Source organism: Haemaphysalis longicornis, unplaced genomic scaffold (genome assembly GCF_048455015.1).
Source record: "Haemaphysalis longicornis isolate Haplotype H1 unplaced genomic scaffold, Haemaphysalis longicornis Haplotype H1 scaffold_1, whole genome shotgun sequence".
Taxonomy (NCBI): Eukaryota; Metazoa; Arthropoda; class Arachnida; order Ixodida; family Ixodidae; genus Haemaphysalis; species Haemaphysalis longicornis.
In genome coordinates this window covers 276,310,020-276,321,995 of record NW_027526203.1, presented here as the reverse complement: position 1 = coordinate 276,321,995, position 11,976 = coordinate 276,310,020, and the positions used below count along the sequence as shown (strand labels likewise).

Genomic DNA, 11,976 nt, shown 5'->3' with positions numbered 1-11,976 from the left:
CGCGGCTCCGGCAGCTTGCCCTGTTCGGCCCTAGACCCTATAAGATCACGCTGCACCGGGTAGTCACGGGCCTTGCTCCTTAGCGGTGAATCGGCGGCGCAGGGATAATGACCTCGGTAGGGCGTTTTCTCCCCACGATTTTACCTCGGAGAAACTCAGCACTTAGCCAAAGCATTCGATGTGACGAAATTTTTCACTGTTAGGACGGCGCAAAGCACATGACGCCTTCGCAGCGACGTCTCCACTAATATAATCACAAAACCCCGTTTGTCGTAATTGCGCTCCGGTGTGGCCTCAACGAACCATCCAGGAATAGGCCACCCGCTGCTCGTCTCAAAAACCAAGGCGTGATTAATATTTCGCGTCGGTGGGGTTTACGCTCTGACCGTACGTTGGGTCACCCTTTGGACCAGTAATCGTGGACGCAGGAGCCGAATTCCTGGAATACTTCGTTCTTTCCTTTCTTCTAGCTACTTGAAAAGGATTGCCGCTGCCGGGGTGTGATAAGCGCGCCCCGCGTTTCACGCGGAACAAAAGAAGGAAGGAAAGCACCTCCCCAAAATCTGGCCCACGTTGTCGCTCGTATTTCAAAGGTGCCTCGTTGATTTCTAGCGCTTTTAACGGCAAGCTATTTCACCGCTGCCCGTTGGTCCCGAGCAGAGCCAGAGACGCTGCGTGGTCGGCTGCGTTGCGCCGTGGATAAACCCCGTGACGCTTTTTAGAGTGCACTGCTGGCTGTTTATTGTGGCAACGCATGTGCTTGCCATTCGCAATACTAATGCCGCTCCACTCGTAATATCCTCAAAGCCCGTTTCTGCGTGGAATGTCGGCAGCGCTGTACGTCTCCCGAAGGTGGACCGGGAGGCCACGTAAACTGCATGTACGGCCCAAATGGAAACGGCGAAATCAGAGAACTCCTCTTTGTACGACATTTTCAGCGCCCGGTAAATATTCCCAGGTGGCCTCATTATCGCCTCCACTATATATATACGGCTCGCCTCACAGCTTCGGTGTAGCTTCGGTGCGTCAGCTTCCATTTCAAAGTTTTTCGAGCGCTGTATCTGCCACAACCAACAGACGGCAAAGCAAGGAACACACCCTCGAACGACTTCCTGGAAGGACACGTGCAATTGAAAGCCTCTTGCATTTTTCTACTGGAAAAACGTTTTGGTTTTGAAAAGCAATCAGATGGAGAGGAGGAAAGCAAGCGTTTCTTCCCATTTTGATTTTTTTCTTTTTTTTTAGATTTGTTACCAGAAGGAAAAAAAACAACCTTCGACGTGACAGGTTAAGTTATGCAAGCTTGCCTAAATAAGCACTACAGGTTCAAAAAATGCGGTAAGGTGGACAAAAGACAAAATAGCCTTCACAAGCGATCACTCCACGGTGATATGATCTACAGCGATAACTGTCGACGTACTGTTCTGGGATTACAATGTTTCTTCAAGGACAATACTTCAAGCGATACGTCCTCTAGTTGTAGCTTTGAAATTTAAAAAAAAAAAAAGAAAACGATCGTGAGCATGGGTCTATTCGTGCGTATTGGCCCGGGCAGACGACCATCTAGGCATACTCGGCGTAGCCATTTTGGCTCAGTCCCCTGTGTGTCATGTGTTCGTGGATGTATGGAGCAGCAGCGGCGTGCATTTCTGGCGTTCTTCTCCCACTTGCGCGTAAATCTACTAACCATGATGAGTTCTGCTTCTTACACCTTAAAGCAAACCACAAAACTGGTGTACAAAACCCTTTTTTGTTATTGAACACTCGTGGCCGAGCCTGGAGAGCGCACATGGCGAGGAGTCTATCAAAATGTCATCATTCAGAAGGCTAAACCGTCGCATATTATGCACTCTGCGCAGCAGCGCTGCTATACATACATATGATTGCCCTTCGCACGATGTCTGTGACAAATGTACGCAATATCAGCGTAAAAATTGCGCATGGTGAGACGTTTTTAAAAAAGTGAAGGGCGATATGCTCCAGAATTTTTATTGGTGCGCAACACGGATATACCCCTCTGCTTAGCGTGCCGAGACGAGCAGTAATGCTTCCAACGCGAGCCATGCGGCCTCCTACACAAACGCATACCACTTCCTCCGCGATCAGCTCCGCCCCCGCGCCGTTGCTGATCGCGGAGGCCGTGCACATACCCGCAGATACGTAAAACTCCGCGCTTCGCTGCGCGGGGCGCTGGAATCACCACTCGTCGCGCTTGAACGGCGCAGAATGGGCAGAACAAACTTCTGCCCGTCTCCACCACTTCCTCACGTTCCGACAGCCGGTATATCCTCATCTTAAATTATTTTCTCGTTACACCACCCTACAGCCTTCTTTCCTTTCCGTTGCCCGTTTCTCCAGAAAAAAAAAACAATGAGGAAATGGCATTGGCGGGGAATTACCCTGTTCCCTTTCCTTTTGCCACACCAAAAATGAAGTTTCTGCTTCCCTGCTCTTCTTGAGGCCAAAGTTCGTTGCCCCGCTCTGGCTTTTCATTTAGTGCCTCGTAAGTGTAAGCTAGGAAAAGAAACACGGTGAGCAGGCTCATTATAAGGGATTTCGGTAAAATCCACCGATAATCATGACTGGAGGAAGCTCTTTAGTTATTTCGTACGGACATGAAGGGGGAAAAAACTCTCAACGTAGGTTCTTTTACTAGTGCGTTTCGATTAGAACGATTAGTACGTTTTGGTTAGAAGGGCAACATCCGTCAGCAGAGTATCAGTGGGGTCAAGTTGCTGAACACAACGTTGGAAGGGGCGCGAAAATTGAATTCGCTGTTATAGGGAAGCTGGTCACGAAGAGAACTATAACCTTCCTCAGCGATAAATGGCTTTGACACGCGTGAACTAGTATTAATGGTGGCGGATTAAACGCGAAGGCCTGGAAAATGTTTCCGACAGAATTTATATGTTATCATTCAGGTTATTATATTATTAGGTTATTATTTTTTTAATAATATCCAGCTTTTAACTAAGCTGCATTAATCTATCAGGAAAAGAAGACTGTTTTTAGAAAAAATGGCCGAAAAACAGACTTTTTTCATAATATGCACCATAATTTTAGTTGAGACTGTTTCCGCTACTCGTAAACTACCGCTGTAACTTAAAAAGAAAGATGTTTTAAGCGCTCTTGTTAAGCTCATATCGAAAATCTGCATAGGTTGTAACGCTCCCTTCGGTGTACACCCTTGTTTGCGAGGCGGCACTGTGTATGTGCACCTCTTCACCTTTGACTCTAGTTCCGACTTTCTGGGAGAAAGCACGGCTCAATTTCGCCAACCCTGTGGAAACGGCTGAAGGCGGTGCCTGTGAAATATTGCAGGGTTGGCTGCGAAGCGCATACAATTAACCAACAAAAATTTTGCCGTGGTTGAACGCGGTTGAACCAAGTTTGTCGAGCGATAGCTCGGTTTTCGCGCCGAGAGCACACAATGACCGCGCACACAGTTGCACCGTAAGACAAAACAAAGACGTTGATCGGCACAGTCGGCGTTGTATGCCCGAACGCGCGGGGAACTTGGATGCGTCCAGCGCATACTTGTATCGTGCTTGTATTGTTTGCTGATGGCACACGCTGTTACCCTTTCCCCCTACCCCATTCCGCAACCCTTCCCTTAGAATGAACAAACGATTAGAAGCATTCACTGCTCAACTGCGCTAGGCGCTGGCGTGGCCTTAGCTGAGCTTGAAGGTCAGATTGACGCTACCAGGAACAAGTTTGTACACGGAGTAATACAGCTTCCGCTCTAGACAAACGAGCGCAGCGGAAACCGCTTAGAACTCGGATGATAACCGCAGCGGCGGGCACCGCAGCCCTGCGTGCGTTTGCTTCTGCTTGAGTTCTCCCCAGCAGACGCCATGCTGGGGTAGGGAACTCCACGTCTGGAGACAAAGGTGGATTGCGAATCTACATATACTTGCAGCATTGACGTCTCTGTATCCACAACAACACACTACTAATGCAAGGGTGCTACATGAATGGCCGCCAACTTGACCGGCGCCAAGAGGGGAAGTCACGTCATGAAAGCGGGATGTCACACTGAGCGCCTGCCAATCACAAAACGTCATTTCGAGTGAACTGTGTTTATGCTGGGGCGGAATTATCAGCTTTGCTCATTTGATATCCGCCTCGAAGTGTCCATTTCGAGCGAGCCCTGATTGGCTGAGGGTAAATGACGTGTATTTCACCCAAGAAAAGCAAGGGAGGGGGGGCGCTGGTTTCTGTGCAGTGGTGCATGTTAAAGACTCTGCACCACTTCCGATAAACACTTTCACCCTTTCCTTCACGTCTGGAAGCATTGTGGAAGCTGTTGTTACCGCAGTTCGGAGCGGCACTGCGTGATTTGCTCGTGGCAGCAGATCCGCCTTCCGTTTCTGCTTTGCTATTTGGGTGATTTTTTTTAAAGCGGCTACCGAATGAGATTATTACTTCAACTGAAAGGAAGCTGGCCAATAGCCGCTACATCGCTCAAATGACGTCATGTGAGCGCTCTAAGAACGCCATGACCGGGAAAGAGAGAAAAATCTTTTGAGGAAGTTTCAAAGTTATCTGGTAGTCGTAGAACAGCGATTTTTGGCTGAGATAGTTTGTGACCCCTGTTCTAAGTACTGGATGTATTTGTTGAGCACGTTCTGAAAGCATTTAAGATTTAGACCAAAAATTGAAAAAAAGTGTTGCAGGGTCTCTTTAAAGGCCTCGCAAGTGCCGCCACGTCGCGTCTTGAAACAGCCGCGAGATAAACCTTATGGAAACGGACACAGCTCAGAATTCTGTCCCTGGTTACTGAATGCAACAGTAGCTGCCGTGGATTCACCCAGTGCCCTAAGAGACATTGTCCTCCCGGTTACGACGTCGTTTTTCTGATGGGGGCGAAAAAACGAAAACGCCCGTGTGCCGTATACGTGTTTTGGCGCACGCTAAAGATCCTTAGGTGGTCTAAATAATTCCGTAGCCCTACACTACGGCGCTCCTCAGCACAGGCGTAGATTCGGCGTGCAAAACAGAACAGAGGAAAGCGTCGATTTGGAATAACAAGCCTTTATTCACGCCTCGCACAAGCTCATTTCCACACTTTTATCAACACTATACGCAAATATAAAATACAGTCATATTACAGTATGCATAGAAAAACAGCTTTGTACATTCACCGTAACACTCTGCTGACCCGTCCTAGCGGGCGGAGGCAAAGGAAGGATGTAACGTCAGGTTGGGAAGGACAACAAGGTTGCGACGATGCAGAACCCCGAACGACCAAATACTCTACTTGGATTATCTAATGGAGATATGTTGGCACTATATTGGCCCCTGAGTCGAGTGGTTTCTCCAGCGCGATCACGTATAAGCCACGCACACGAGCATCTCTTGGGAAGACCGAGATTAGCACAAGAGGGCGTGGGAAAAATGAAAGTCGACGCTTAAGATGAAACGAGCACACCACTAACATCATATGCGCAACGCCCTCATGTTGTAAACCTGTGCCGTCAGTCGGGCATTCCGCCAGGAGCGTCTGAGGAAATACACAAAAGTACACATCGCGCTACCGCCGGAGCAGCCTTCTGGCGCATTGGTCTTTCGACCTATCTCCCGACAGCTCAGTGATATCGAAGTGCGGCCCACGGCCGTCAGTGAATGGCCGGCGTATTGCAGATTGGCGGCGCCTGTTGCAAGGAGGCATGGAGAAATGATGTCATCGCACAAGTCACACGTCGTTGAAGCCACGTGAGCTCCAGCCGCAAGGTTATACGATCCCCGTGCGCTGGTATGCGAACAGGCACATGACATGCGCCAGGGCGCGTGCTTTTTGCAGCTGGTCGCGAAAGGACACGTTGAGGGAAGGTAGACAGTACGGACAGGAAAGCTCTGAGTAACTAACTGCAGGGATGATAATACTGGTGATGAAAAATACACGCGCCAACCCACTTAATCTTGCAAGATTGTCGCAGTCAGCAACGCGATGTCGTAATACAATGCGCCGGTGAGGTGCGATACCTGTTCTGTCGTTCTACTGGCATGCTCCTGTGGCGTATCGTGTTTTCTTGTTAAGATTTTCAGAAATGTGAGGGTTGCACGCTGTGCTATAATTTTACGAAGGTGAACATCAAACAAGGAATGCCACTGAACACTAAGAAGCCAACCAACAAACAAAAAACACCCCGAGAGGCAAGTGTGATGTTCCCTAGCAGTGAGCCTGCTTAAACTCTTCCCGGATCCCTAGGTCGTTTTACTATTGTTTTTTTATGTTTTTTTTTGCTGGGTACGCTAGCATGTTTGTGTTATGAAGACCTGTCAGCTTTTTGTAACTTTAGGTTTCCCGTAGTCAATAAAAAAGGAACCATGTAGCGCAATCTGACTAAAAAAAGTAAGCGAGGATGCTTTTCCAGCGGTCAACCACGGCTCGTGGAGCAATTACCTAAGCCAGGTTCTCATGCGACCCAGAATTCGGCTGACAATTTAGTTCCACTTTCGGCAGAATTACAAGATGTGTCTTTTGTGAGCAGCTGGCAGCGGCGTGCCCTAAATGAAAGGCGAGAAAACAAGAAAAGAAGTAGAATGGGCGGAAGTTAATGTTCGTCTCTTTTTACTGTGTTCGGCGCTGGCCATAAATTAATGGCCATTTAGTTTGTTTTTATTTATAAACCTGTAATTTTGTATCTTTATATTTAGTATCTCGAATTTTGTATCTTTATGTGCCTCGCAGCTTTTTTTGTGTTTATTGCTCGTTTTTTAACGTCATCCATGAACATTTGTGCCTTTTCCCGCACTCTGGGAAAGTGCTAACATGGTATGCGCCGGGCAAACTACGTAAATATTTTTAAGTGTCCCTTCCGACCCTCCTGATAAACGCTTTCGCTGATTCCTACTTGTATGGAAGCAATTTGAAGGCCATAGTTTTCGCCAGCACAGAGCGGCACTGCGTGATTTTCTAGCCACAAGAGATACCTATTCTAATCTCTACTTTTCTTTCCTTGCGATGTTCTTCAAAGTGGCCACTGAATGCGTTTGTTGCTGCAAGTGAAAGGAAGCTGACCAATAGGCGCGATATGGCTTCAATGACATCACTGAGCCCGCAAGCAATGTCGAGACTGAGAAATAAAAAAAAAATGATTTGGGCGAGTTTCCAAGTTATATTTGAATCCGGCACTTCGTGGCCACCTCATTTACGGAATGGACACCATTGGTGTCTACACTCTAAACAAAATTTATATTTAGAGAGAGAGAGAGAGAGAGAGAGAGAGAGTTGAAAGAAGCCTTGCAGGGGAGCTCTAAATATAGCACAAAAACGTTTGCTTTAAATTCTATTTAAGATTTCTCCTCTGAGGCAAAGATCACAAAGATGGAAAAAAAAATTAAAAAAAAGCCAATGAGGGCTCCAAGCTTTCCCTTAAGGTATGGGAATGCGTGAGAATTACTTTTCACTGCGTTGCCTAGTTATGCCGCTGAGTTTAGTGTCGCTGAGTGCATGATGCCGCAAAAGACGCATGAGGATAAACCGGTCATATTTCTACCCTTTTATCTTTCGCGTCTCCCGCTTCTCTCCGTTACCCGAGGCCTGTATTCAAGCCTAACGTTATAGTAACCTTAACGTTGAGCGTCACGACGTTCCAAGCAGCGTCACACTCGTTGTCAAGCTGTGGGCACTGGTTGACGACGTTAACCTCAAAGCGTGACATTAGGCCTTACGTCGGGCCGTCGCGTACCCGCGTCCACCCCCCCCCCCCCCCCTGCTGCGCCAGCAGTTAGAGTTAGACTGCTTATGTTTAGACATTTTCATTGTCATCTTTTTTTCTTCGGGCAATTGGCACGTCACAGCAAATGGAGACGTCAAGCCGGCGCATACCAGCCTTCGCAGTCACATGACGCGTCTACGGCAATGGGAACGTTAAGACGGCGAGTACCCGCGTTCGCAGCCAATGGGGATTGTGCGCCCACTCTGTGTTGCGCGGAGCTGGGAACAATGCGCTTTGCACCAAGTGAGCCAATTTATGTCTGGACGATGCTCACGCATAAAAAGATGCTCGTAACGGGATTGTGCGCAACTCCTGGCTGGCAGATCGACCGCTGAGCACTGGTCCAGTGGGCACAGCGATGGCCCCAGGTAGTTGCAATACGTTAGCCTTTGGTACAGCTCGAACCGGATCGGTTTCGGGGTTTCCAGCAGCTGGATGACACTGGTGCAGTAAGCCCCATTTGAGCCCACATTGTTAGCTGATTAAAAGCGACTGCACTGATTAGGCCAGGTCCCTATTGCACCCGCATACGTATCGCAACCTCCGCCGCAGTTTGTAAGCCTATCGTTCGTGCATTGTTCGTGCAGTTCAGCCTTTCTGCGTTCAGGAGCGATTGCCTAGGCTGAAATCCAATGCTTTCCCCCTCCCCCTTCTCCTTGATGCAGTCAAGCCCAAAATGGTGCATTTGAGAGCGCCAAAAGTAGCGAGGATTGAATGACAGGTAAAGCTAAATTTTGAGCGGTGTTTTCAGAGTCCCTTCAATTACAGGCCTATAGGTGAAGCACGTGAACATTTGACGCCGCTTGGAGCAGAGATGGATCCAGACTGACCTCATGGGAGGGAGGCATGCAGTGTACGCTTTGTACTGCCAGTTTCGGATATTCTTGTGGAGAGGGGTGCGGGGAACCGCGACCGGATTTAAAGGCTAGATTGCAAAAGTACATAGGCCCGCCATTTAACAAAATCCATGAAGAGCCTAACGCTCTTTGTTGCTCATAATAACACTCATTCATTTTACGGCGCCACTAGACAGCGTCCTGTTTAATGGGCACACCTGTAGTAAATTAAACACCCTTAGGACAGCGCTGAACGCTTTATCTTTACCCTCTTTTTTCTTTTTTTTAACATAAAAGGCTGTGTCTATGGTGTGCCGTCCGCGGATGCTACTATAAGCACTCCACTAAAGCGACTTCCACCGGCATTTGGTAACAAAATGCCGCATCTGGCACCACTTCGCTCTCCCTAACGTAACGTAACGTAACGGAACGTAAACTAACCTAACCTAACCTAACCTACGCTAACCTAACATAGCATAACATAACACAACATAAAGAATATAAAGCAATCATTCAAAACACCCAAAAAACCTGAGCCATAAAATTTATAAGTTGAACTAAAGATGAAAAAAAAAGGAATCAAGGGCTAAGATCGAACCACCGCCCTTAATGTCAGCAAGCTAAGACGGAATCTATACACTACAACGCGAAGCGCTGTGTCTCGTCCCAGCCTTAGCATTAAATGTTCGAATGTCGTCGGACGGCCCTCTAGCCATGGCGGCAGCGCTGAGCTAGGGCGCCGTCAAACGGCACTCAAGACACTGCGAATATAAAAAGTGCTATTTGCAGACATCCTACAAATAGGCATATTTTACAACTGCGCGGATCATTCACTGCACATGGTGGGCGTGCAAGCGCGGCGTACAGCCGGTAAAAGGCTTGTCTATAACACAGCGTTCGTACTCTCAGCCCTATCCTGCCTCGCCGGAGCGGGATTTGAATAAAACTACTGCGGAATTCTGAAGTCTTAGCCCTTCGCTTTTGCCTCCGACATGTTTGGAACGAGTATGTTTCGGCAGTTTTCGGCTGTAGCTGGTTGAAGTTGAAATCGCTGTTATAGACAAGCGTTTTACCGGCTGTACATGAATCAGCGCCACCTTTTGTTTCACTTTGCTGTGTTTGGTGCGATATTTTTACACCCCGGTCGGCATCCATGCGTGTGCGGATACACGTCTACACATTATGCAAACTTTACGCGCACAAGGCTACGAAGCTCCGCGCATCAATAAACGTTCACAATAGTGGCTTGTCTTAAAGGCAGATTTTCGCCACATAGGGAAAAGAAAATCTTGTGGTCGAACGTTAGCTCGAATTTCTATAGGAAGTGCGAATACAGACCTCCAGAACTCTGTCCTGGAGGCTCGGATAAACTTGCGACCCAACCCTGGCTCTGGAAGTAGGACAAGGGTTGGTTTAATCCGTTCCGCGCGTGCACCCCCCGAGGAAAATTGAGAAAACTCGTCCGACGAATCTCCAGTAGATTTAAAATACCACCCCAGTTTTCCCCTTCCCAGAGGTGCCTTGCCCGGTTGTCACGGGTATACTTAGTCAGCAAGCCGCCAACCGGTGGGTCTGCGGGTAGCGTCGCGATGCCGCTGCAAGGAGCAGCGACGCCTTCTCTCGTTCAACGAGCCCTCCCGTGCCTCGGAAGAACTGCGGCGCTGAGCAGAAGCGAGAGGGGCGGGAGAGAGGAAGGGAGGGCGAAAGCGGGCGGGGAAGAGAGAGGTCAGAGCCGTGGCGACATGTGCTGGATGATGATGCCCCCTTGCACGCGCTGGTACTACTTCTGCACCAGCAGGCGGCGGCAGTGGGGCAGCGGGTGCGACCAGTGGCCGTCGCGCGAGCAGCGGAGCTGCGCCGAGCCCAGCAGCCGGAAGCCCGCGTTGCACGCCACCAGCACCAGCTCGCCGATGTCGTAGTGGAACTTGGAGGGCACGACGCGTGCGTGCGCCGGCTGGCCGGGGAACTCGCAGGCCGGCTTGCCTGCACACAGAGGGAGGACAGGGCTCGCTCGGGTCTGCGCTCCACTCGGACGATGAGGCTGGCAACGTCGAGTGCACCTTCAAGGCACGGGGCCACGTTGTAGGAAGTGAGGCGTTTCTCTGGTAATGAAATATACCTACCGTTCAGCTAGACCTCCGCATCGCTTTCAGCCGCAGCCTACCCCAGTAAAAATTGGCCGCGTATCTGTTCACTTCGCTGCAAACGCCGTCGAAAGACGATAGTCTACCCGCCGCGGTGGCTCAGTGGCTAAGGCGTTGCGCTGCTGAGCAGCACGAGGTCGCAGGTTCGATTCCCGGCCGCGGCGGCCGCTTTTCTGATGGAGGCGAAAAGCAAAAACGCCCGTGTGTACGAGATTTTGGCGCACAAGAAAGATCCCCAGGTGGTCAAAATTGATCCGGAGCCCTCCACTACGGCGCGCCTCATCACCTGCGTTGCGTGGGCGCGTTAAACGCTACAATCAAATCAAAGACGATAGTCTACTGCTGCCCCCCGCACGTAAATGACTCACTTCTCTCCCCCGCCCACTTCTGATGCTCTACCCGTCCCTTTCCATCTCCCCACGATTAACACGGAGGAGGTCTGCTAAAGTCAGCTCACTTTCCCCGCGTTCCACTGCTCGCGCCATCTACTGGAACCTCTTGTTCCACTACATGGCGCGTAGTAGCAGATGGAAACACGGCCGGGCTGGAGCGGAGCGCGCGCCTTTGCTCCAGCCCAGCCGTGCTTAAAACACTGCCGCGTGGTTCAGGCTCACGCGAGCTCTTTTTGTATTTTGGGGTCGAAATATTGTTTTCAACGCGGATTTTTTTATTTTATGTTGCAAAAATCGAGCACACATTCATTTTAAATCAAAAGAACACAGCGATGTTCCAGCTGTATTGATGTTTTGCCTGAAATATGCCTAATGTTTTCTTTTTGCTGAACAATGTTGAGAAGTGTGAAGTGTGTCCAGATTCAGTGGTTTGGTAACTTTTTGCCCATATAAACGCAAAAGAGCTGCTGTGTGTGGCGTTGGATTACATCGCTACAATGTTACCGATTGGGTTCGTGGCCGCAGATTCCTGAACCGGTTTCCCGACTGTGCGTGCCAGTGTGCCTGCACACTCCACCCTCTTTCACTACGGACTGCGGTACCAAGCCACGCTCATCGCAAGGCAGAACCCTAGAGACCATTACAGTATGTTTACTCGCTCGCCTGTATGATACATGAAACGTAAATGAATGCAGAGAGATACGTTTTTTGTGTGTGTGGTTTGGGGGTCATGCTAATAACTAGATGTCCAGGGAGCAAATAAACATTGCGCGCCGAACTTTGCTTGTCCGATAAAAAAATAAGGCGTCTCTTTAATTCCCGCGTCGTCCTCTTCGAGTGCAGGGTAGTAGCTTCAGACGATTGAAGATAAGCTGAT

The 11,976-nt window shown here is 49.3% G+C and overlaps 1 protein-coding gene across 2 annotated transcripts in view; it reads right to left on the bottom strand.

The window, feature by feature from the left end:
- Positions 1-8,099: 8,099 nt before the first annotated feature.
- Positions 8,100-11,976, bottom strand: part of LOC144146436 (locomotion-related protein Hikaru genki-like) — a 64,836-nt gene continuing 60,959 nt past the window's right edge. For both annotated transcript variants that reach the window (XM_077678400.1, XM_077678394.1), the window contains one exon: positions 8,100-10,546. In XM_077678400.1, coding sequence (XP_077534526.1) covers positions 10,344-10,546 — 203 coding nt within the window. In that variant the 3' untranslated portion in view covers positions 8,100-10,343. The remainder of the gene's footprint in view (positions 10,547-11,976) is intronic.